Genomic DNA, 24,204 nt, shown 5'->3' with positions numbered 1-24,204 from the left:
ATTCTGATCTTTGTTTTATGTAATAAAATTACTATTAGAAGTCGAGTTAATATAGAAGTATTTTGCAAATTATAAGTAAGGCTAAGATTTTGTCACGGTTATTTTTAGTAAAAGTCAGGGACAGGTCACAGGCAATAAACAAAAATTAATGGAAGCCTGTGACCTGCCCCTGACTTTTACTAAAAATAACTGTGACAAAATGTGGAGGAAGAAGGGTTCAGACCCACTGCTGCTGGTGATCTGGGGTTCCCCCTGCTGCCCACAGTGGTTGAGAACGCTAGGGTCTCCGCTGCCACCCATGGTAGCTCAGAGCTGCAGGGCCAGCGGCTTGGAGAGCTCTGGCTGAGAGCTCTGGGAACCCTGCCACCCGCTGACAGCTCCAGGCTCGGGGCTGAAGCAGAAAATGTCACAGAGTTCTCTGCAAGTCACAGATTCCGGGACAAAATCTTAGCCTTAATTCTAAGATATGTTTAAAGTATATGTGATGTTTTCAGTATGTTTAAAGAAGAATCATTTTTGATCTGGAAGCTAACATAATTGAAATGGTAAGAAAATACTCAAAATACCAAATATTAATGAAGTTTTCCATAAGTTTACAGTGAACAAGCCCCATTCTCACTGATAAATGTTGCAGTTAGAGCTTTAGTGCAAGCACTCTATCATCCTTACATCAAGATCATAGCTTTTTTTTCATTTTACAACTTTAGTAAACTGTCCTAAAGTACTGAGTGCAGTATCATTATCTGACTAGAACAGAACTCTCACTCCAGAGTAAGCCATGCTGCAGATGGAAGCGAAGACTATGAAGTAGTTTGGAATGGCAGGCTCTCTGTGTGGATTCCTGATTTACTGCATGTGCACAAAACCCCAAAGTTCAATTGTTTATAACTTCATAACGTTATTTTTTCAAATTCACATGCCTTATTCATTGGAAACTTGCTCTGCTCGATTTGAATATGTGATGGCTGTTATATGAAAATTTAACTGTAAAGTACAATTCACTGTAAATGCAAAATTTAAAGTGAAGAAGCACAGGTTTCTTTACAAAAGAGAAATTAAAAAACAGTAAGTATTTTACAGAAACCAAAAAGGTTTTCCAGTGGCCTGACACTAAGAACAGGAAGCTTCAGGTCAGAAGGGGAAGTTCGGGTTTTTTAAGAGTTTTGTGGAGCAAAACTAGTAAATTATAATGAAAGTCATTTTGCAACCTTAGCTATATCAGCAGTTTGTCCCAGGCAAGCTGTAATCAATTAATAAAATATCTGAGAGAAAATAAATCAGGAGACTTATTTTACGGAAAAGAACACCGAGCCAGGCAGGAGTCGAACCTACAATCTTCTGATCCGTAGTCAGACGCGTTATCCATTGCGCCACTGGCCCTGAATATTGGCAATTGACTATGAGTAGAGAGACATATAACATTATTCTACCTAAATTTATCAATATAGCATTAGGGTAACAGTATACAGAGGCCAAGTCTACATTACAAACTTACATCAGTATAACTACATCACTCCTGAGCGATACAGTTATACCAACCTAATCCCCGTAAACAGTGCTATGTTGACAGGAGAAACCCTCCCATCAACATAGCTATCGCCACTTGCTGAGGTGAATTAACTACGCTGACAGGAGAAGGTCTCCTGTTAGCGTAGAAATGTCTTTGCTGCAGCTGTGCCGAGCCAGCATTTTAAGTTTAAACCTGCCTTTAGGGTGGATAATGTAACAGGAAGAAGAAAGGTAGAGCTGGAGGAAAGAGCTAGAGGATATTATTTATATAGTATCAAAAGTGTGGAAGATTATTTAAAGGCAAATATGAGATCTGCTCTTTGCCCCAAAGAGCTTGCAATCTAAGCAGCTGGTCTTACAGAGGAGTCTGCAGAAGCAGACAGTCAGGGCTTAGCTAGACTACTACTTTAATTATACTGGTACTGATAAAGTGATATGACCCTACCTACTGTGGGCACAGCTATACTGATATAAAAGTGTTTTATACTGGTATAGCTCTTCCCATATGGAAAGGGGAATAACTATACAGGCATATCTATTCAGGGGATACCATCATAGGGCCTAATCACATCAGCCACGCTATCAGAGGCTTGTTCAGCTGCACATGTACCAATGTGATATATGCCATCATGTGCCAGCAATGCTCCTCTGCCATGTACATTGGCCAAACAGGACAGTCTCCACGCAAAAGAATAAATGGACACAAATCTGACATCAGGAATCATAACATTCAAAAACCAGTTGGAGAACACTTCAATCTCTTTGGTCACTCAATTACAGACCTAAAAGTGGCAATTCTTCAACAAAAAAACTTCAAAAACAGACTCCCACGAGAGACGGTTGAATTGGAATTAATTTGCAAACTGGACACAATTAACTTAGGCTTGAATAAAGACTAGGAGTGGATGTGTCATTACACAAAGTAAAACTATTTCCCCATGTTTATTCCCCCCTTTCCCCACTGTTCCTCAGACGTTCTTGTCAACTGCTGGAAATGGCCCACCCTGATTATCACTACAAAAGGTTTTTTTTCTCTCCTGCTGGTAATAGCTCACCTTACCTGATCACTCTCGTTACAGTGTGTATGGTAACACCCATTGTTTCATGTTCTCTGTGTATATAAAATCTCCCCACTGTATTGTCTACTGCATGCATCCGATGAAGTGAGCTGTAGCTCACAAAAGCTTACGCTCAGATAAATTGGTTAGTCTCTAAGGTGCCACAAGTCCTCCTGTTCTTTTTGCGGACGCAGACTAACACGGCTGCTACTCTGAAACCTATAGAGGCAGAAGTCACCACTACAACCATGTCCATGACAGGGCTTTGACTGGTAGTTTGAGCACTACAAAAGCTCTGTGTAGGCCAGGCCTTATTCCAACCCTGAAACCCATGGAAGTCCAAGGGATACTGCACAGGAGTGAGGCCTCTTCCCTCAAAGGACAGGGTGCAGTGAAAGGCAAGCACTAAAACAACGGTCTGCACGTGAGGATTTGGGTCCATGATTTAAAAAAACCTATCTTGACAAACATTTGTCAACTCTGGGGGGCAGATGAAACCATGGGCCCTGCAAACCTGAGAAAGGCGAGAAAGGCAGAGCTGGGCTGTAGAGCAGCAGAGGCAGCACTGGCCAGGACAAGGGGTACTGCCAGGGCAGGGGGGCTGTGGGACAATACTGCGCAGGCATCAACAACATTTGGGGTGGGGGTACAGAGAGACAGGGCCGGGTTGGCGAGAGGAAGGGCAGAGGGAGCAGGGAAAGAGCCGGGAGAGCTGGGTGGGAGGGGGCAGAGGCTGGGGTCTCACTCTCTCTCTCCCCCCGCAGCGTTCCCATCCCTGGGGAAGCGCGCTGGCCCAGGGACGCAGTCAGCGAGCCTGACCACGCGCCGAGCAGACCCGGTGGCAAGCAACCGGCCTTGGCTCTGATGCTTTGGCGCCATCCTGCTCCGTTCACGCGTCATGTGTGTGCTCCGAGTTAGAACTCGTTCGGCCGCGACTCTTGTGTGTGTCTGGGGCAGCTTCCTTCACGTCCCTTCGATAGCTCAGCTGGTAGAGCGGAGGACTGTAGAGGAGCTGACTGCGGGAATCCTTAGGTCGCTGGTTCGATTCCGGCTCGAAGGAGACTGACTTTTTATTTTTCCCCCCCCCTCTTCATATTTTGAATGTTTTTGTTCCCGAGGTTCAGTTACTAAAGGGGGCGGCGCGCGGAAACCGCCCCCGCGCAGGTAGCATGCCTGGGCCGGGCGCTGCCTGCTGTGCCACCGAAGTGGGAAGCAGGCGCGGGTGCGGGCGGTCCCCCGGGAAGCCTGGCCCCGCCTGCTCGCTCGGCCCCACTCGGGCAGGGACGGGCCGCGGCGCACAGCGGGGGTGTAGGCCGGGCCAAAGCGGGGTGACCCACCTCCCACGTCGGGGGCGCTGAGGGGCATTTATACACCGCTTTCCTTTCACCGCTACGGCCCTGAACCAGGTTGTTTTATGGAGCCACCTCCCTGAACAGGCTGCAGAGGGCCAGGCCCTTGGGTGATTTCAGCCTGCGGGGGTTTCTTGCGGCTGTGGTTAGTCTTGTTACAATGCAGTAGGCAGCGCTAGAAATATACATGGTGCATTACCAAAATAGCCAGGCTGTGTTTAGTTAGTATGTGACCTAGAAATCTAGCTAGACCTACATCATCTTGCCTGGCTGTATCCAGCACTGTAGTAAAGACTCCCCTTCATAGTCATTTATAATTTGTCTAATACAAAGTAGACCCAAAAAACCCATGGCTCTCTTACCCACCCCCATCCCTAAATAGGGTAATAATGTGCCAGATATCACCCACCTAACAGTAAGTGGCTCTGCATGATGCTACACAGTTTTTGTACCAGCACACTTATTTTGGCTAGTTTGTGGTGTTTACTGAAATAGTTATACTGTATAACCTCTGCAGCTAGAGGGGTAATTTCCAGCTCAAGGAGATATATATGTGCTAGCTTTGATCAAGCTAGCATGCTAAAAATAGCCTGTGTGGTTCATGGTATAGGCTAACCACCAGAGTATGTAGCTAGGATCCTGGATGGGATTATACCTGGGATGGCCAGCCGGCCTCACTACCCCCTTAGCCACAAGCATATATGTACAAGCTGGAAATTACATCTCCAACTCAAAGGTCGGCATATCCTCATTCTCTGTGGTGAGAGGGCCTCCAACATGATTTTGCTATTCACAGAAGCCCCAGGAGAGAGCAACCCCTAATGGCAGCTGGGAGAGAAAGATGGTTAAACCACCAAGAAAATACACCTGGTTCGGTTCTCAAGGATTCAGCAGTTCTTAACATTATTTGCATATGTTCAGAGACTATTTCATCTTGCAACATGTGGAGAAGCCTGTGCCAAACCTGCTCACAGCTTCAAATATAAGGAGATCTTATGTGTTAAGCATTAGCATAACAGTCAGAAAATCTATGTTCAGTTCTGCCACAGAATTCTTGTATGACCATGGGAAAGACATTGAACCTCTTATTTTTATCCTTCCATATATATATATACGCTGCAATACAGAGCCTACTAGATCAAAGCTACCTCAGGTATGTCTACATGTGCTGCAATCACACCTCCCAGTTGCTGTGTGGACATAAAGCTGTGGGGTTAAATTCATGAATGCCATCCATGCTCAGATCAAACATTAGTGGTAGGGAAATGATTCTACTTCTGTACATGGCATTAGTGAGACCAGTACTAGAATTCTGCACACAGTTCATGGGTCCACATTTGAAAAATCAGAGAAGGTACAAAAAGCTACATAAAAATAATTTGAGGGCTGGAGAAAATGCTATATAGAGACTTAAAGACCACAAACAGTTTAGCTTACAAAAATAAATAAATAAAAAAAGACAGAGAGGACTTGATTACAGATTTTAAATATCTTTACAGGGAGAAAATTCCAGGTACAAAAGGCCTCTTAATCTAGCTCAGAAGGGGATACCAAGAACAAAAAGCTGGAAGCTGAAGCCAGACAAACTCAATTTAGAAATAAGACACCATTTTTTTAATAGTGAGGTTGATTAACCATTGAAGAAAACTAACAAAAAAAGTGCTGAATTCTACATCTTTCAACATCTTCAAATCAAGACTGGATGGCTTTCTAGAATGTATGCTTTAGTAAAACACAATTTACTGGTCTTACTGGGGTAACTGGATGAACTTAAAAGGCCTGTGATATACAAGGAAATCAGACTAGATGATCTATCCCTTCTGGCCATACTATCTATTAACTGTTGTATGCCAGTTTCTATTTGTTTTCCTGGAAAAGGTAATTTCTGCTTTTCTCCTTCTTTAGCTTAAGTCCAAGACATATTTTGACTGCAAAACAGAGCAGTATGTGGTAGGATGCACGGACCAGTAGTATCCTTGAAGAAAAAAAATTGCAAAGTGTATTCTGCTATGCAAACTGTATTTGTTGAGTGGAGGTCCTTTCCAAGGTGTTGTGTAAGTAAGTATGAAGGTAATTTGTTTTCACTATAAAGATGAGATCTCTGGAGGAAGTTTGTGGAGTTATGACAGGGTAAGGTGGAATCAGCTCAAGTGACCAAGGGTTCCCTTAGCATATAAATAATAGCAGGATTGGTGCTTGCATCCTCTAAGATGGAGGTTGTTTTTTTCCTCTCTCCTCTTTTTTTAATTCCACCTTCTATCTCTTTGGTTGCTGGTTTGACTGCAGCTTGAAGGAAATTTTTGCCTTCGCTGCACACTCTTCTTTCGAGCTTATTTTAAAGGCAGAGTTCCTTTTTCTTTGCCCTCCCGCACCCACGGTGCAAGCAATATGGATATTAAGGCTTAGATGTTCCATTCATTGTCACCCTCATCTTGGGGCACCCTTGACACAAAATAGACTGGTGATACTAATTACTGTAGCAGACTTCATGGAGTCTCTGGCTTCTCTCCACTGTTGGCTTAGATAAAAACGGTTTGTTTTTTTCTCACTTGTTTTTGTTTGGGTTTTTTTCTTCCCCCTGAGATGCAGGGGAGTTAGGTTTTGCTGTCTGGAAGGAAGCAGAATGTGGGGTGAGCAAAAAGCCTGCTGCTGTGTGCTATTATCATAAAAATTGTAGCAATGTATGTGTTTTTGAGTGTGTTTCAAACATTAGATTCCATTTCATCTACCTTTCATCGGTGAGCTCTATTAATCAAGGACTGGCAGGAACCAATTCCATTTCTCTGAGTCTTGGGTTTTTGTCCATCACATTAGTAGAATACGTATTTATTTTTACCACTGTCATTGCTCAATGTACATAAAACCTTTCTGATAGAGAATTGTTACAAGCCCCAGCTCAAGGATTTTCTTGTAATGAGTTACTGGACTATCCCATAGATAATTTGAAGAGTTGCCGTCCTTGTCCTATGCAATAAAGACACAGGAAGACAGGCAGCTTGTCCAATTTACTTTGGAATTTTTTCTCTTCTTCTCATTTAACTGAGGCACTAGGTACAGTTAAGGCTAAGACCAGTTTTCTGTTTAAAGTGCAACTCTGCTAAGTGCTCTAAAATTGACATGCTTACTTGGTTTGCTTTGACATTGGTTTCAGGGGGTGCCATGCTCTGTTAATGATCCATATTTGGTGCCCTTTGACTAAGGAGTTCTTGATATTCAATCCCTCACCCCCAAAAAAGCTTTTCTGAAAGCTGAAAGATTCTGGCTGTGACAAACAGGACAAGGACAATCAACTCTAATGGCTGGAACAGAAATTAGACCTACTGGTTGGAACAGGAATCTCGCTTAATAATTAGAGCAGGAGATGGGACAGTGAGCCAGAGCTGAAGTCAGGAACCAGGAATCAAAAGCATGCATGGCAGAAGCAAAGTTAGGAAGGAAGCAAGTCAAGATATAATTGTAGCTATAAACAACGACATACATATTGGGCAACTAGTTACTTGTTGCAGCTGCTGAGCTTAAAAGCAGGCCTGCTGTCTCCCTTCAGCCAATCAGGCAGGCTGATTAATCAGGTGGTTCTACTGCAACCCAGCTGAGCTAATTAATCCACCTGGAAAGGTTGACTTGGCTAGTTTTAAGTCTCAGTGAAAGGAACTTGCTGCTCTGGTGATCTTGGCAAGGCAACTTAATTTTGCTCAGGCAGGTAGAGCTTAAACTAGGACTCGGACCACACCAGTCTCCAGTGCTTGGGGGTTACCCCAGTGCATGGCACCTACTAGTCTATGAGGGAAGATCAATTAAAATATAATTCTAAAAAGATGTTCCTTCTCCAGTTAGGTTTGTTATGAACCTCACATGCTTATTCACATGCCTAATAGATCACACTGATCATGTATATAGAGAGAAGCTAACTATCTGGAAAACTATTTCTTCATCACAGGACCTGGCTCTAATGATAGTCAACCCAGGACTGAAATCTGAAGTGAAAAAGGAGGGATATTGCTCTGATCTGCCTATATCAAAGGGGTATTTTTATTTTGGGGAAATGTAATCTGAGTACTCAGAATATTCAGAAGGCACTGAAACTTGTTTTTGACAAAAAATAAATTATATTAGCAGATGCTTACAAGGATGGGAGAATGGTTGGGGTGGAAAAGTAGACAGGAACAGGGGAACCAGGTGATGGAGATTAGGAGTAGGGGAGTAGAAGGGAAGGGTGACATAAAAATGCGTGAGAGAAGAACTGCAGAAGAATAGCAGCAGGGATGCATGTCATCCCAACATTCTCCTCCTGTGTGTGTCCAGCATCTCGGGACCTGAAGTCCATCTTCAGGGGAGTAATTTCCTGATCCCCTCATGGGACCCGGGTTTGGATAGGGCTTGCTTATTGGGGGGGTCTGAGCTGCTCTCCTTACCCGCTATGTGAGCTGACTTCAGCGGTCCCTGGTATTTGGAGGTGTCTGAGCCCCACGCCCTGCACCCTATGTATGTGCCAGGTAATGGGGTGCCGATGTCCATATATAGCAGTCTGAGCCCTCCCACATATTAGCCAGGTTCTGGGAGGACATGCCTTTCTGGGCAGTATCTGAGCCCCACTTCTTAACCAATACACGTGATCAGGGTTCACTGTACCTCTGGGTATGGTGAAGCCCTGCTCACTGGACCCCTGTGTATGCGAGGAACTGGGACTGCTCCCCAACTATGGGAGTCAGACAGTGCCACATCCAAGAGAATTTCAAAATTATTTATAGGTGTATTTCAGCCCTCCTCTTTCAAACCCCATATGAAACAGGATCTGGGGAAAAGCACTGTTCCTCTCAGTAGAGAGGTTAAACAGGAATGCCCAGAAAAAGAAAAGAGAAAAGATAGTTAAGAGTAGGGATTAAATGAAGAACTGAGAAGGGGTATTTTTAAAAAATATCAGAAATAGCTTATCATGCCTGAGAAATAAACTCAAATGGTAAAACACTTGCTAAGCATGTGAGAAGTAGCAGGATAGATGACTGCGTTCTCCAAGCCCCTTCTCTTTTTTTCCATCCCATCCCATCTCATCTTTTTTTTTTTTTCACCCCCACCCACTCACCCACACATACACCATTTATGTCTGTGGGGAAAGGAGCATTCCGGGCTATCTGTAGATAATCTGAAGTTTTTCTGTCCTCAACCTGTGCACCGACTAGGCGGGCAGGGATGCAACTCGTCGCCTTTCCTTTGCAGTTTTTGCTCTTCTTGTCATGAATGGAGGCGTTAGTTTCTGGTGGCAGGGAGGAGAGGAACATGGGGGGAAAGAAGAGTCCCCTGTCCTTCAGACTCAACCTTTTGTGTGCGCTGTTGACGGTGGGCTATTTTACTCAAGGTTGTAGCAATGTGTGCCTTTCAATGGTTTGCTCTCTCTTTGTCCATCTTTCCTCAGCGTCATAGAGCTCAATTGATGGAGAAGTGCAAGGGAGTGTTTCCATTTCTTTCCGTTTTGGGCTTTTGTCCATCACATTTGTAGAGCTGGGATTTCTTTGGGCAACCGTGATTGCACATAGTGTGTAAAAGGCTTCTGGCGGAGAAATACTAGAAGCCCGATCTGGTAGAATTTCTGGGAAGGAGCTGCCGGGCTATGCGTAGAGAATCTGAAGTTTTGCTGTCCTCAACCTGTGCACTGACTAGGCAGGCAGGGAGCCAACTCGTCATCTTTCCTTTGCAGTTTTTGCTCCTCTTGTTGTCATGAACGGAGACATTAGGTATGGGCGGGTGTGCAAGGCAGGGACGTGTGTGAGTTTCTCTGATGGTCTCTGGAAAGGCGTATTTTGTTGAAAGGCAAGAAAGGAGAGCAGCGTAGTTTGCTCTGTCCCATGTCCTTGTTGAGTGGAGGTCCTTTGCAAGGTGGTGTGTAAGCGAAAAGGTAACTTGTTTTGTGGTGTGAAGAGTTCCCTGGATGGGGTTTGCACTGAGTTGACTGTGCATGGCAGAGGCAGTGCAGTGCCAAACAAAGCCACGGGGAATTAGCTCAAATGGTAGAGCGCTCGCTTAGCATGCGAGAGGTAGCAGGATCAATGCCTGCATTCTCCAAGCCCCTTCTCTTTGCTCCCATCCCATCTTTTTCCTTTCCTTTCCCACCCCGACCCACTTGCCCCCACATACACCATTTATGTCTACGCGGAAAAGAGCGTTCCGGACTGCTCTTGGCTTTGCGGTAAGCCTTTCGTCCTCAGGAAGCAAAGGGGGCAGCTACTCTTTCAGGAGAGTGTGTGTCTGAGTTCTTTTCATTTGTGAGCCTCTTTGTATTTGTTTTTCCTGAGGTAGGCTTGGAAAGCGGAGTCGGGTGTGAAAGGGTACGAGAGGGAATTGGTCAATCATTGAGGAAGGGGAAGGGAAATGGACTGAGAAAATGTAGTGGTTTAAAAGGCCCCTTTCGAGCCAGGCAGGAGGTTTCAGCCTCGGATCCTTTTTCCGTTGCACAACTGTTCCTATTCCGGGTGGGAATCAGGGCTGGGGTGCCAGCGGTGTGCTGTGCATGCTGGAGACAATCCCGGATCCCTTGTGGGTCAGCAGGAGGACGCGGCGTCCCAGCTAGCTGGCAGGGCTAGCGTCGCACCCCCTGGCGTTCCGTTCTTCCCTCGCAGCGTTGCCTTCCTGCCGTGCCTGTTAGGGAGCCTTTGAGCGGTATATGCGTGCGGACTTCCCTTTGGGTGAATTGAGGGTGGATGAAGCAGCTACCCAGCACCCAGGGCAGGCATGAAGATGAAGGGATAGGTGTGTGTCGCTTATTCCTTTCAAGGGCTGGGCACAGGCAAACCTGTGATTAGCAGTTAGTGCCAGTGGCACTTCTGCCTGACCCCTTGAGTCACTTGGGGCCATTTGTGCCTCGCTTCTTTTGCTGGCTCAGTTGGTAGAGCGAAGGACTGTAGGCTTAATTCTTCGGCGAACCCTTAGGCTGCTGGTTCAACTCCGGCTCGAAGGAGTTGGTCTTCGTTGCCTGCATTTCTTTAGAGCTCCCATTGCCATGTTTTTCTCCATTCGTGCGAGACTGGCCGCTGGAAATCTGTTGCATTTAAAGCACCATTTGCCACTACTTTCATCTACCACACCTGCTTCCAAGTACCTAGACCACAGTTTAGGCCTTTGTAGGCAGAGTTCCTTTTTCTTCGCCTTCCCGCACTCACAGCTTAGACATCTAGCTATTGATCTCAGACTTCAGAAGGGCCATTTGTCCCCCTGGTAGCGGGGCGCCTTTATCATAAAAGAGGCTGGCCGTAGCTATGTCCCCAAGCTGTCTTCAGTGTTTCTTGCCTGGGGCAGAGGTGCCAGGGGGGACCTAGTTTCTGGTGGCAGGGAGGAGAGGAATGTAGGGGGAAAAGAAGATTCCCCTGTCCTTCAGGCTCAACCTTTTGCGTGCACTGTTGACGGTGGGCTATTTTACTCAAGGTTGTAGCAATGTGTGCCTTTCAGTGGTTTGCTCTCTCTTTGTCCATCTTTCCTCAGCGTCATAGAGCTCAACTGATGGAGAAGTGGAAGGGAGTGTTTCCATTTCTTTCCGTTTTGGGCTTTTGTCCATCACATTTGTAGAGCTGGGATTTCTTTGGGCAACCGTGATTGCATGTAGTGTGTAAAAGGCTTCTGGCGGAGAAATACTAGAAGCCCGATCTGGCGGAATTTCTGGGAAGGAGCTGCTGGGCTATGCATAGAGAATCTGAAGTTTTGCTGTCCTCGACCTGTGCACTGACTAGGCGGGAAGGGAGCCAACTCGTCGTCTTTCCTTTGCAGTTTTTGCTCCTCTTGTTGTCATGAACGGAGACATTAGGTATGGGCGGGTGTGCAAGGTAGGGGCATGTGTGAGTTTCTCTGATGGTCTCTGGAAAGGCGTATTTTGTTGAAAGGCAAGAAAGGGGAGCAGCGTAGTTTGCTCTGTCCCGTGTCCTTGTTGAGTGGATTTCCTTTCTTATTCTTTGTTCCATTGGTTTGGGGTTTTTGTCATCCTCCTGCTATGTATTCTGAGCTTCAATCTCTGCTTAGAGTAGTCCATTTTTGTATCTCATCTTCCGGGTGAGGAGAGCATAAGAACAACAAGAGTCTTTTGTCCTGTTGTTGACAGGTTCTCTATCAAAATATACTGAATTTCCAGTTCATAGAATCATAGAATATCAGGGTTGGAAGGGACCTCAGGATGTCATCTAGTCCAACCCCCTGCTCCAAGCAGGACCAATCCCCAACTAAATCAGTTGTAGGAGGGAAACTGAGTCCAGACGGAATTGATGGGTCTCCTCCTGGGATGGGTGTAACAATTTCTGTACAAGAGCATCTCTTCACACTAATTAATGTTCCGCTCCTGTATGGTTATTCATACAGTGACAGAGGCTCACAATGCAACCACTCGAACATCACATTGTAATTTGGAACACAGACATTAGAAGTAAGATTAATGCATGGAGCAAATCACAAGCATTCAGTAGAGTGTAAACTCTGTACACTTGCTCATAATTCTTATATCTTTTTCATCAATATTAAGTTACAAGTGAGACAGACAGCTTCCAGCTATGTATCATTGTGTGTTCAGTGTAGACTTTGTGACCTTGGTTTGAGCTGGCACCTGGCCTCCCAGTTTTACAGAAGCTAGCATCAGCGTCAATTACATGGTGATTAAGAATGGTCACAAGAACACTGCATTGCGATGTTAATCTGAATTTCATTTTGTTGCGTGGTCAAGGAGCCATATCTAGAGCTAATTTCTGTGGACTGGATCATTCCCTCTGTATCTGTGAGTGGAGGAGACTAAGGCCATGTCTATACACACAGCGCTGCAGTTGTAGAGCTGTGTTGGTACAGTTTGGGTATGTCTACACTGTCAGAGTTACAAAGCTGCTCAGAGAACGCTGAAGGGAAACCACTCTTGTGTGTGCACACTGTCAGCTGCCTGTGCAAAAGCATGTTCACACTTGCGGCACTTGCAGCAGTATTTGGAGCGGTGCACTCTGGGCAGCTTCCCACAGAGCATCTCTTCCTCTTCTGCCACTAAGAGTTCTGGGAAGTCGGAGGGGGTCATGAGGCATCCTGGGTCCTGTCCCAGTGCCTCATGATGCATTGCTTTGCATCCTAGCAATCTCTGTGCTTTCGTCCGCATTTGGAGCCATCTTTCAATGGTTTGTGTACTGCATGCCCTGCCTCTTCGGTCTGCAGGACTAGATCCCACACTGTTGACCAGTATGCTGCTTGCTCTGACTAACACATCACAAGTGGCAGTGGAGTTACTCCTTAAACTACAAAGGCAAGAGGAGTGCGACATTAATCTCACCATGCGTAGTAGCTATGACACGAGATTGCTTGTGGCATTCACGGAGGTGCTGACCCCAGTGGAATGCTGCTTTTAGGCTGGGGAAACAAGCACTGAATGGTGGGATCACATCATCATGCATGTCTGGGATGATGAGCAGTGGCTGCAGAACTTTCAGATGAGGAAAGCCACATTCATGGGACTATGTAATGAGCTCGCCCCAGCCTTGCGACATAAGGACATGAGAATGAGAGCTGCCCTGCTGTTGGAGAAGCACTTGGTGATTGCACTGTGGAAGCTGGCTACCCCAGACTGCTACCGATCAGTCACTAACCAGTTCGGAGTGGGAAAGTCGACTGTTGGACTTGTGTTGATGGAAGTGTGCAGGGCCGTTAATCTCATCCTCCTCTGAAAGACCATGACTCTGAGCAACATGCGTGACACTGTGGATGGCTTTGCACAAATGGCCTTCTCTAACTGTGGAGGGGCAATAGATGGCACACATATTCCAATTCTGGCACCAAACCACCTAGCCACTGAGTACATTAATCGGAAGGGGTATTTCTCTATGGTTCTCCAGGCGCTTGTGGATCACCGTGGGGGTTTCACGGACATTAACGCAAGCTGGTCCGGAAAGGTGCATGACGCATGCATCTTTCGGAACACTGGCCTATTCAGGAAGCTGCAAGCAGGAACTTTCTTCGTGGACCAGAAGATCACGGTAGGGGAAGTCAAAATGCCTATTGTGATCCTGGGAGACCCTGCCTACCCCTTATTTCTGTGGCTTATGAAGCCATACACAGGGCAACTTGACAGCAGCAAGGAACAGTTCAACAACAGGCTGAGCAAGGGCAGAATGACTGTTGAGTGTGCTTTTGGCCATTTAAAGGCCCGCTAGCGCTGCCTATATGGGAGGCTGGACCTGGCCAATGACAATATTCCTATGCTTATAGATGCATGCTGTACGCTCCACAATATTTGTGAAGGGAAGGGTGAAAGCTTCACTCAGGACTGGACTGCTGCGGCTCAGTGCCTGGAGTAGCTGAATTTGAACAGCCAGAGACCAGGGCTATTAGAGGGGTGCAGCATGGGGCCATAAGGATCAGGGATGCCTTGAGGCAGCAATTTGAAGCTGAAACCCACTAATATTTGTTGTTATGCTCAGGAGTGCAGTCCTTGTAATGCTGGGAGGTGATTGTGATTGGTGCAGACAATGCACTTTGAAGGTTTAAGAAAATTGCCTGTTGCTTTGCAGGGCTCTGTTTGCTTTCAATTAATGGAATAAAGATTGCTTTCAAACCAACACAATTCTTTTATTAAAAAAAAAACGGTGGAAAGAGAAACACAAAAAAACACATCAGCACTGAGAGGGATGGGGGAAGGGAGGGTCCCAGGAGAAGGTGGGGTCCCGCGATGGTTAAAGATTTGTGTATGTCCAGGTATCATATGCAACCTTGTCCTTTGAAGTACAGTACAGCAGGTACTGTACTTCAGCAAGGCTAAACTACAGAGGGATGGATGTTGACTGCAGTGGGTACTGGGAGTCATAGAATCATAGAATATCAGGGTTGGAAGGGACCTCAGGAGGTCATCTAGTCCAACCCCCTGCTCAAAAGAAGGACCCATCCCCAATTAAATCATCCCAGCCAGGGCTTTGTCAAGCCTGACCTTAAAAACTTCTAAGGAAGGAGATTCCACCACCTCCCTAGGCAACGCATTCCAGTGTTTCACCACCCTCCTAGTGAAAAAGTTTTTCCTAATATCCAACCTAAACCTCCCCCACTGCAACTTGAGACCATTACTCCTTGTCCTGTCCTCTTCCACCACTGAGAATAGTCTAGAACCATCCTCTCTGGAACCACCTCTCAGGTAGTTGAAAGCAGCTATCAAATCCCCCCTCATTCTTCTCTTCCGCAGACTAAACAATCCCAGTTCCCTCAGCCTCTCCTCATAAGTCATGTGTTCCAGACCCCTAATCATTTTTGTTGCCCTTCGCTGGACTCTTTCCAATTTATCCACATCCCTCTTGTAGTGTGGGGCCCAAAACTGGACACAATACTCCAGATGAGGCCTCACCAATGTCGAATAGAGGGGGACGATCACGTCCCTCGATCTGCTCGCTATGCCCCTACTTATACATCCCAAAATGCCACTGGCCTTCTTGGCAACAAGGGCACACTGCTGACTCATATCCAGCTTCTCGTCCACTGTCACCCCTAGGTCCTTTTCCGCAGAACTGCTGCCTAGCCATTCGGTCCCTAGTCTGTAGCTGTGCATTGGGTTCTTCCGTCCTAAGTGCAGGACCCTGCACTTATCCTTATTGAACCTCATCAGATTTCTTTTGGCCCAATCCTCCAATTTGTCTAGGTCCCTCTGTATCCTATCCCTGCCCTTCAGCATATCTACCACTCCTCCCAGTTTAGTATCATCCGCAAATTTGCTGAGAGTGCAATCCACACCATCCTCCAGATCATTTATGAAGATACTGAACAAAACCGGCCCCAGGACCGACCCCTGGGGCACTCCACTTGACACCGGCTGCCAACTAGACATGGAGTCCGCAGTGTTGGACTGTGATGGGGGAGAGTGGAATGCCGCGGGTACAGACTGGAGCCAGGAGGTTGATAAGAGTGTGTTAGCGGTGTGTGGGGGGCGCATGGGAAAGAGTTTTGCAACAGCGACTGCGGAGAAGGGTGGGTGCGGAGCTCCTCGGTTTGCAGTGCTAGTAGCTCCTGGAGTGTGTCCGCTTGGCGCTCCATAACATTTAAGAGCCACTCCGTGGCTTCGTTCTGGCGCCCCGCATTCTCCTTTCTCGGTCCCTCTTCTCGCTGTTCTGCCACTCCTTCAATTCTTGTTTTTTGGCCGCAGAGTGCATCATAACCTCACACAGAAAGTCCTCCTTAGTTTTTCATGGCCGCTTTCTAATTCGGCGCAGCCATTCAGCCAGCAATAACAAAGAGGGAGGCTGGGCTCCCAAAGTCATATCTATGAAGCCAAAATGCAACATTTTACAGAACCTATGTTGTTGGCAACACAGAGACCACTGATTCAGTGATTTAAAACACAGTCACTATTCACATACTTATCACTAACTGGTTGACCCCAGGCAAGCACACATGAGCCACAAGACCCCCAAAATGGGGAGTAGCTGCAGGGGCAGGGGAAATCAGTGTTCCAGGACTGTACTGGACACTGGACACGTGGCTCTTGGGGAGAGCCACCATTGTATGGGGGAGGGCCTTATAATCATTCCTGTCCCCACATTTTTCACAGGCTGTGTTCATTATGGAAGATATCTTGCTGCAGAGGGTGAGCAGGGAATCAAGGGAGGGTCTTCTCCAAGACTGCAGCTTCTGCTGTGGCCCTTATGCGGCTCACCTGTGTGCAGCAATGGATCCCCTCCTCCCAGTGACAGCAGAGTGACGCGGGAAAGTTACCCTTAATGGGGCAAGAAACAAAGCAGCTCTGCCAAAGAACCTGCGACAGCGGATTGCCCAGTATCTCCACGAGAGTTTCTTGGAGATCTCTGAGGCAGATTCCCATGAAGTGAAGGAGTTAATCAACACCCTGTTCTGCTCAGTCCACTCAGACTAGGCATGTGGTGGTAGGCACATCATGCAGACACAAGCCTGCTTTCTGCAACCCTCCTGCCCCCAACAACTCGCTTCAGCGATTCCCAAAATCAAAGCCACTTATCAGGGGCCTCCTCTCCTGTTTGTGCTTCACTAAGCTCTGACTGCTGTGACTGGCTAGCCCCCTCTGGGGTAGAAAAGAGCTCCTGGCTGCATGCACCTCTGACCTCTGAGTTGTCCTGTGCCTCTGGGTCCCTCTCCCCCTCCACATGCTCATCCAAGATTTCCTCCTCCTGGCTCGGTCCAGTCTTGACTGGCACGCAAGCTACCGCAGTATCCACAGTGAATTTTGCAGTGGAGGTGGGGTCGCCACTGAGTATCGCAACCAGCTTTTTGTAGAACTGGCAACTTGTGGGCACAGCACCGAAGCAACGGTTTGTCTTCTGCGCCTTGTGGTAGGCGTTCCACGGCTCCTTCACTTTGACCCTGCACTGCAGTGTGTCCCGGTCATGGCCCTTTTCTGGCATGCATCGTGAAATCTGTCTATAGGTATCATAATTCCTATGGCTGGAGCGGAGCTGGGATGGATAACCTCCTCACCCCAAATGCTGATGATGTCCAGCAGCTCGGCATTGCTCCAAGTGGGAGATCACCTGGTGCGTGGAGCAGGTGTGGCCACCTGGAAAGATGCACTGAGACCACTGCATGCATCACCGAGCAAACAGGAAGGGGACTTTCAAAATTCCCAAGGAATTTATGGGGTTGGGATGACGGTTGGTCACCTGAAGACAGGGCAGTAGAGTTCAAACCGATGACCAGAGAGGCAAGAACAGGCATTGTGGGACACCTCCTGGAGGCCAATCGCAGGGCTGAAATTGAGCAGGGTGTCTACACTGGCACCGCGGCGCTGTAGCCCCACCACAGAAAGCTGGACGCCTCTCGTCGGGGTGTTCTTTTTACAGCGCTACGACTGCGCAGTTTCTGTGCACTACGTGGCTTGGCCGTGTGTGCACCTCGGGAGTTAGAGCACAGAAAGCTGCTTCACTGCACAGAAACTTACTAGTGTAGACAAGGCCTTAGTGAAGACACTCCATGCCAACAGGAGAGAGCTCGCCCGTCAGAATAAAAAACCCTACTCGGTGAGTGGCAGAAGCTATGTTGGTGAGAGAAACTCTCCTCCCAACACAACTCTGTGCACACAAGCCCTTTTGTCAATGTAACTTATGTTTCTCAGGGGGTGGAATATTCACACCCCTGAGCGACATAAGTTTTGCAATATAGGCTGTCATGTAGACATAGTCTTAGATCCAGTTGATCCCCTGTTCATGGGCATAGGTGTGGTGGAGTATCACTTCCATGGCATCGTCCCTACTTGCTGAGCCCCTGTGGGGCTTCTCTGCGGGAGCCCCATGGCATTGGCACTGCATTTATTCAGAGCAGTTGAGAATGTTGCTACTAGCTAAGGAGTAAAAGAATGTAAAACAGCTATTTAATGGTGAATAAATGATGGGAACATTGTATAAAGAAAGACTTAGGCTTTGTCTTCACCGACTCAAAACCGTTTCTTTTTTTATATAGAGAGAACTAATGTGTGGTAGTTATCTCACTGTAAAATACTAAGTGGAGACACGGCATTTATAGTGTTTACTGTGAGGTAGTAGGTGAGATCAGTGCTATACCTCCTACCTGGGGTTGGCCTGGCCTAGTTTATCTCATGGAGTGCCTTCTTTACACTATGTTTTTGCAGCAGGATAGCTAATGGATGTTAATTATTCTGTGCTAAAAACACACTTTTTTTTGTCAGTGAAGATGCAGCCTTAGAGGCAGCTGCTTCTGCCATAGATAGTAATAAGGCAGAATTTACAGGGGTAACATAGAGGAATGTTGTGTAATGTAAGTTCAAGATAAGAAACTATAAAATAAGAGAATTCTCTGAACTTGAAACCCATGATACCATAATAGCATTGAAACTCAAACCTACATACCACACAACCTCACCCTACTCCATCAAATCCCTCTAAGCTCGTTGTGTTCTGTTAGTCTTCCATGGGTGACTTCCTCCCCAGCTTTCACTCCACAGGCCTCAAATTTTAACTTATTACAAATATAGAGGCTCTTACAGCTATTTCAGTGATATCAAGCATATCTTATTCCACTGCAACAAGGCGCTGCTTCGATAGTTTCTGCTTGGGTTTAACAACACACATAACATTCCTTGGGTAAGATACTCTCCTCTAAAAAAAATCTATTTATTTAGTGCTTTAGCATGTAAGCCCCCAGTTGGGATCGAGGTTTGGTAAAGCTAGGCTCTGCACAAACACATGGAAAGACATGGTCCATGGCTTGAAGACAAGGTAAGACAAGGATAACAATATTAAGATCATGTGGTTACACTGGCTAGTTATATGCACAACTAGATGGCTCTGAATTATATGATTCTCTTTCCTTAATAAACTAACTTAAATCAGCCCTCCAAGATGCCTGCTCAGTGTAGCCATCACGGCTAGACCAATTTCTTGTAGGTGTCACAGCAGAAATGGGTCTTGAGGAGGATTTGGAGGGGCAGAGGGACTGGTTTTCTGGATTAAATTAGGGTGAGTAGTATATGCCCAACAGGTGGTATGGAATGAAGCCTGGAGATGTTTAAAGGAGAAACACACAAATTGGTGGGCTGAGATAGGGGATGGGGAGTAGATCCTCTGTGTTGGTGGGCTGGGTAGTTAGAGGAATGGGTCTTCTTTGGTTTTTGAGGAGGGCAGTTTTATCCTGACTGTTGGTGGTCTTCCCTAGCTGGTGTCAGGGACTGGGGTTCCGGTGGGAGTCAGGGAGAGGTAGTGAGGCTCCAGGCTCCCTCTCAGTAGAGGTTCTTCAGAATCTAGGCTGGAACTGGTCCCGTTGGCACTGAGAGGGGAGGGTTGCCAGACTGTCAGTGCAGCAGCAGGCTGGCCCCTGCCTGTACTCTGCCTAGTCTGCTGCTGCAGCAGCTAACAGGGATGGGTCGGTTGTGGGGATGAGGTGGTACATCTTCCATGTGCTCCTTAAAGGGAAGATTCCCTTGCAGCATCTGCTTCAACCACTGCAATAGCAGGCGTACATGCAGTGTGAAGACTGTAAGTGTGTAGTCCCAGACTTAGAAGGCAGAACAGTTTAACAAGCCTTAGTAAATATAGATGGGCTTGTGAAACAGTTTTTTGCCATCTCCTCTCTGCTGCAATGTAACTGACTCGTGCCCACCATTATCAGACCATTGCACACAGGGCCAGCTTGCAGATTTAAAGGAGGGTTAGCTAGATGGTTCTTTTGGGCTACATTTCAAATGTAACTGATTTATTTAACCTAAAAATGTGTTTAGGGTGGCATCTGTAGGTTCCCTTGGACTCCTGCTGCAGAAGTAGACCCCTTACTTCTTGCCACCATAGCTGAGATTCTCCTTACCATCAAAGGCCTATTAACAAGAGGCTCCTGTGAGCCACTTCTGCCTCATCAGTGAGTTTCTACTAAAATAATTCCACCCCCACTCTCTTCTGCAGCTTGTTGGAACCATAAATGTTTCTACAGAGAACACCTTTTCTTCCATCTCAGTCTTGGCTGCTCAGAGATTATACCCATCTATACTGACATTCCACCAAATTCCAGTTATGCCTACTGCATCATAGTCTCCATCATTTAGTAGCCCTTCCAGTTTGGTTTGCTTGTTTCTGTGCAGTTGTGTATAAACATTTTAGTACATAGATACTTATATTATTTAGCTTTTGTCTCAGAAGATCATCGTCTTCTGCTTTACTTCACAGGCTAGAAGTACATGCCTAGTCATCTGAGTAAAGCAAAAGCTCCCTTTCTCCCCTTTCCCTACCAAGTTTAAAGATTGCCTGCAGTGGAAAGGAGGGATGCAGAAGGGACAAGCTAGTTGAGGGCTGGGGGAGAGAGAATGAGGAGTTCAAACTTCCATAGACACTAACAGTCATCTCTGACTCTGCCCACAGAGGGGAGGGAAAGAGATGCATCTCTTCTCTATTGCCAGAAACTTCCCTCTCCAACGTCCTCTGTCTGGTGCCAAAACTCCCAGCTGTCCCCAAGCTGCAAAAACAACTTCCCCCTGACAACTTTTAAGGTCTTGTCTGCACAAGAAAGTTGCACTAGTTTCATTAAAGGTGTGATCTGAAACTGATTTTGTCAAACTAGTGCAACTTTCTTGTGTAGACAAGGTCTCTGATTTATTTATACATTTTGGGTGAAATCCTGGCCCCATTGACTTTACCTTGAAAATCAACAGCAGACTAAAATAAATTGAATTAATGTGATTCTCTTACTTTGCATACAAAGTGTTTTACTCATTTTCATATGTATGTCAGCAAAAACATCAATTTTTTTTAATTCATCAGAATCTGCTGCAGAGTTTCCAGACTGCTGCATTGGTATTGCATGAAAACTAGATGCCTTGCTATTGAATTTAGGTCCATCTTGTCCCAGAGTACACCGGGTTTGTTAATAGCACTTAGCACTCATATAGCACTTTTCCTATTCAAAACACTTAATGAACATTAACTATTGTAAACAACAAGGCCTTCTATAAGGTACTTTACTGATCAATTATTCTGTATTGCACTAATTATTCTTATAGTCAAATAACACTGAAGATAATATGTTAATTGCATGTACAGTATGTAAGCAGACAGTGCAATTCCTTACAGTATGTGTGGGGAGTGGGCTTAAATTTGTAGATGGAATATGTATTGTTTGTACAGTTGTGTGATAAATTATTGGCAAACAGAAGCACAGATGGCTTTGCCCTAAGATCAGGCATCACATGCCAGAAATTATCTGGGAAATTGTCATTTTAAAAATAACTCTAGAACAAGTGCCAAGTTCTGAAGGATCCATGTGTCTAATAAACAGATATAAACACAGCAGTGTCCAAAGCTTAAATATATTTGGATTATACTATGGATAAGAAAAACATGCACAATTATCACCTATCCTCTGCTAGTAAAAATGAAATCTCTTCATATATCTTTTGTGCTTTTAATCAGGAACTGGAATTATTTAATTGCTATGGAATGAATGGACCAAATAGTCACTCTAAATTAAGTTCCAGTTACCTAAGGAAGTTCAAGCAATTATAAAGTCAGGAGAATTTTTGTACTAGTTTTTTAAAGTTATTACACTTTTAGGGCCTAATTATTTAGGAACTGATCCACAGCTCTTATTGACTTCCATTAGATTTGTGAGTACTCAGCGCTACTGAAATTCAGGCTTTGAGTTTATTAATACTTCTAAGTCAAATTATTGCAAATATCATTGTAGTTGTTGTAACCTTTCAGTTTATTAAAACTGTATTTATTTCATACTGTAATTAAACAATACATTACGATTTCTGATAATAGTCTTTTGCTTCACCAGAAAATGACATCAGGTTATTCAGGGCCCTATAATTTTCACTGTGGTGCAGAGATAAGAATGAACTCGATTGCATTCGCTGTGCTGTTAACACTTGTGCTTCTCCAAGGGGGTGAGTGCTGCCATGTGTCAATGACAACTGTCAACTCCTCTCCCCTTCCTCCGCCTCCTCCTTGCACTGAGACAGGAATGTTGATCTCTCATCTCTGTAATCCATCACCTGTCTGAATCTGTCCTTGTGTCACTTGCATATATGGACAAGTTAGAATGGCAACTTGTGACGCTGTGCTGCTAAAAACAGCTCCAGCTCCCTTCAGCTCTTTGTTTTAACAATGTCCTCCAGTGAAAGAAATTCAAAGGACATTTGATCACACAAGCCATGGAATTATTTCAAGGAAACTAACCCGGAAACTGATCGATGGTACTCTTTTATTCTGGACATATGCACCTTGGAACAGCTAGGAGATGAGCACTTCTCTGAATTACAAGTCCTTTTCCAAAGAGCAGCAAACCATGGATAACCTGGAGAAACAACTTATTTGCCCCATCTGTTTAGAGATGTTTACTAAACCTGTGGTCATCCTCCCCTGTCAGCATAACCTGTGTAGAAAATGTGCCAGCGATATTTTCCAGGTAGGTTTATTTCAATATGAAGATTTGCAGGTATAAATATAATTTTCCCAAGGCAAAAGGGAGGGGAGAATTTACACCATCAGTTTATTTGCTCTTAAGAATTTGCAAGTTTTTTAAAAAGGCATAAATAGAAGCTACTTAGACAGAAAATATCTCTGTTTGGCTCTCTCTGCCTGGAGATCTGTGGGGGAAGATCCTCTGCTGCTGTGAGTTGTCATATGGTGTTTACATGTACAGTATCCATATATAGAGACAACTTATACCAGCAGAGGATCTGCCCCCTTGTCTTGTCTTTTATACATTGACCCATTTTTTGCATTTATTTTTATTCAGACTGACTTTTCTATTTCAAGTATTTAGAGCCAGCAAGATCTATCAGAGGCAGGGTCACCTGGGGTTGGGGGGCTGGTAAACGGGACAGTTTGCCCCCAGCCCCCAAAATGACGGAGAGGTGGCCGGGCCAAATCTGAGTGAGAACATTGTGACCTGGTGTCCTGGATGGCAGTGCCACTCTGGTTTGGTGCCTGCCATTGATAGTGCGGGGAGCCACTTGCCCAGCCTGGCCAGGTCCAGATGCCACCACTGCCACTGGGCTCATTGCACTGGGCCCAAGGGAATCCACTAGGCCTGGAGCCCAAAGTAGGAACAAGATCAGGGATACTGCTCCAGAGCTCAGGGAGAGGTGGGATTCGGAGCAGCCCCCTGGCTACACGCAGGGCAGACCCCACACAAGCCTGGGCCTTCTATGATCCCATCTCGCCCTACCTCCTTAAGCTCTTTCGTCTCCATAATAATTTTTTTGGAAGGGTGGGGGAGGGGCTTGACTTCCAGATTTTGCCAGGGCCCCCTAAAATCTCTGTGCGGCCCTGAAAAATGTTTAAAGATATTTAATTTCAAATGTATGTTTGTTCTAGCACTGTAGAATGGTATGTTTATCTCTAGCACAGGTTGTTGCAATATTATTAGCTGGCAGGTGCTAAGTGAAGTGATGTAGGGCCATAACTTTCATCTGGGGATTGTTAGGTCAATGGAGAGTCCTGCTTTAAGGGCCTGATCCAAAGATCATTGGAGTCCTGAGGGTGTTTTCACTGACTTCAGTGGGCTTTGGGTTAGATCTGAAATAGTTGGCCTGATATGCACCTTGTGTTGTGAAAATTAAGGTCATTATTAGAATAACCACAGTGTTAAAAAAAAAAAAAAAAAAGCTATACGTGGCCTTATTCACCTGTAATTTTACTGCTTGGCAAGAACAGGCCTCTAACCCGTATCTGCCAACCAGAGGAGGCACCACTATGGCATCAGGTGGTCGATTTCGCTGTCCCTCTTGCAGACATGAAGTGGTTCTGGACAGACATGGTGTGTATGGACTTCAAAGGAACCTATTAGTGGAAAATATCATTGACATATACAAGCAGGAGTCCACCAGGTAA

The 24,204-nt window shown here is 45.8% G+C and overlaps 1 protein-coding gene and 3 non-coding genes across 15 annotated transcripts in view; 3 read left to right on the top strand and 1 right to left on the bottom strand.

The window, feature by feature from the left end:
• Positions 1-1,307: 1,307 nt before the first annotated feature.
• On the bottom strand, positions 1,308-1,380 carry TRNAR-ACG (transfer RNA arginine (anticodon ACG)). Its single transcript has one exon. It is a non-coding gene; the product is annotated as a tRNA-Arg (tRNA).
• A 2,157-nt stretch (positions 1,381-3,537) lies between these two features.
• TRNAY-GUA (transfer RNA tyrosine (anticodon GUA)) lies at positions 3,538-3,627 on the top strand. The gene is given in 2 exon segments: positions 3,538-3,574; positions 3,592-3,627. It is a non-coding gene; the product is annotated as a tRNA-Tyr (tRNA).
• Positions 3,628-9,900: 6,273 nt separating this feature from the next.
• Positions 9,901-9,973, top strand: TRNAA-AGC (transfer RNA alanine (anticodon AGC)). The gene has a single exon. It is a non-coding gene; the product is annotated as a tRNA-Ala (tRNA).
• Positions 9,974-22,365: 12,392 nt separating this feature from the next.
• Positions 22,366-24,204, top strand: part of TRIM55 (tripartite motif containing 55) — a 65,726-nt gene continuing 63,887 nt past the window's right edge. For 2 of the 12 annotated variants that reach the window (XM_075125162.1, XM_075125161.1), the window contains exons 1-2: positions 22,366-22,774; positions 24,028-24,200. In XM_075125162.1, the coding sequence (XP_074981263.1) occupies positions 22,607-22,774; positions 24,028-24,200 (341 nt within the window). In that variant the 5' untranslated portion in view covers positions 22,366-22,606. Of the gene's footprint in view, positions 22,775-24,022; positions 24,201-24,204 lie in introns of all 12 variants that reach the window. The other 10 variants (XR_012666965.1, XM_075125164.1, XM_048840813.2 and 7 more) reach the window with 8 other exon arrangements.

The sequence above is a fragment of the Caretta caretta genome, chromosome 2, assembly GCF_965140235.1.
Source record: "Caretta caretta isolate rCarCar2 chromosome 2, rCarCar1.hap1, whole genome shotgun sequence".
NCBI classification, from domain to species: domain Eukaryota; kingdom Metazoa; phylum Chordata; order Testudines; family Cheloniidae; genus Caretta; species Caretta caretta.
This window is presented reverse-complemented; position numbering and strand designations above follow the sequence as displayed.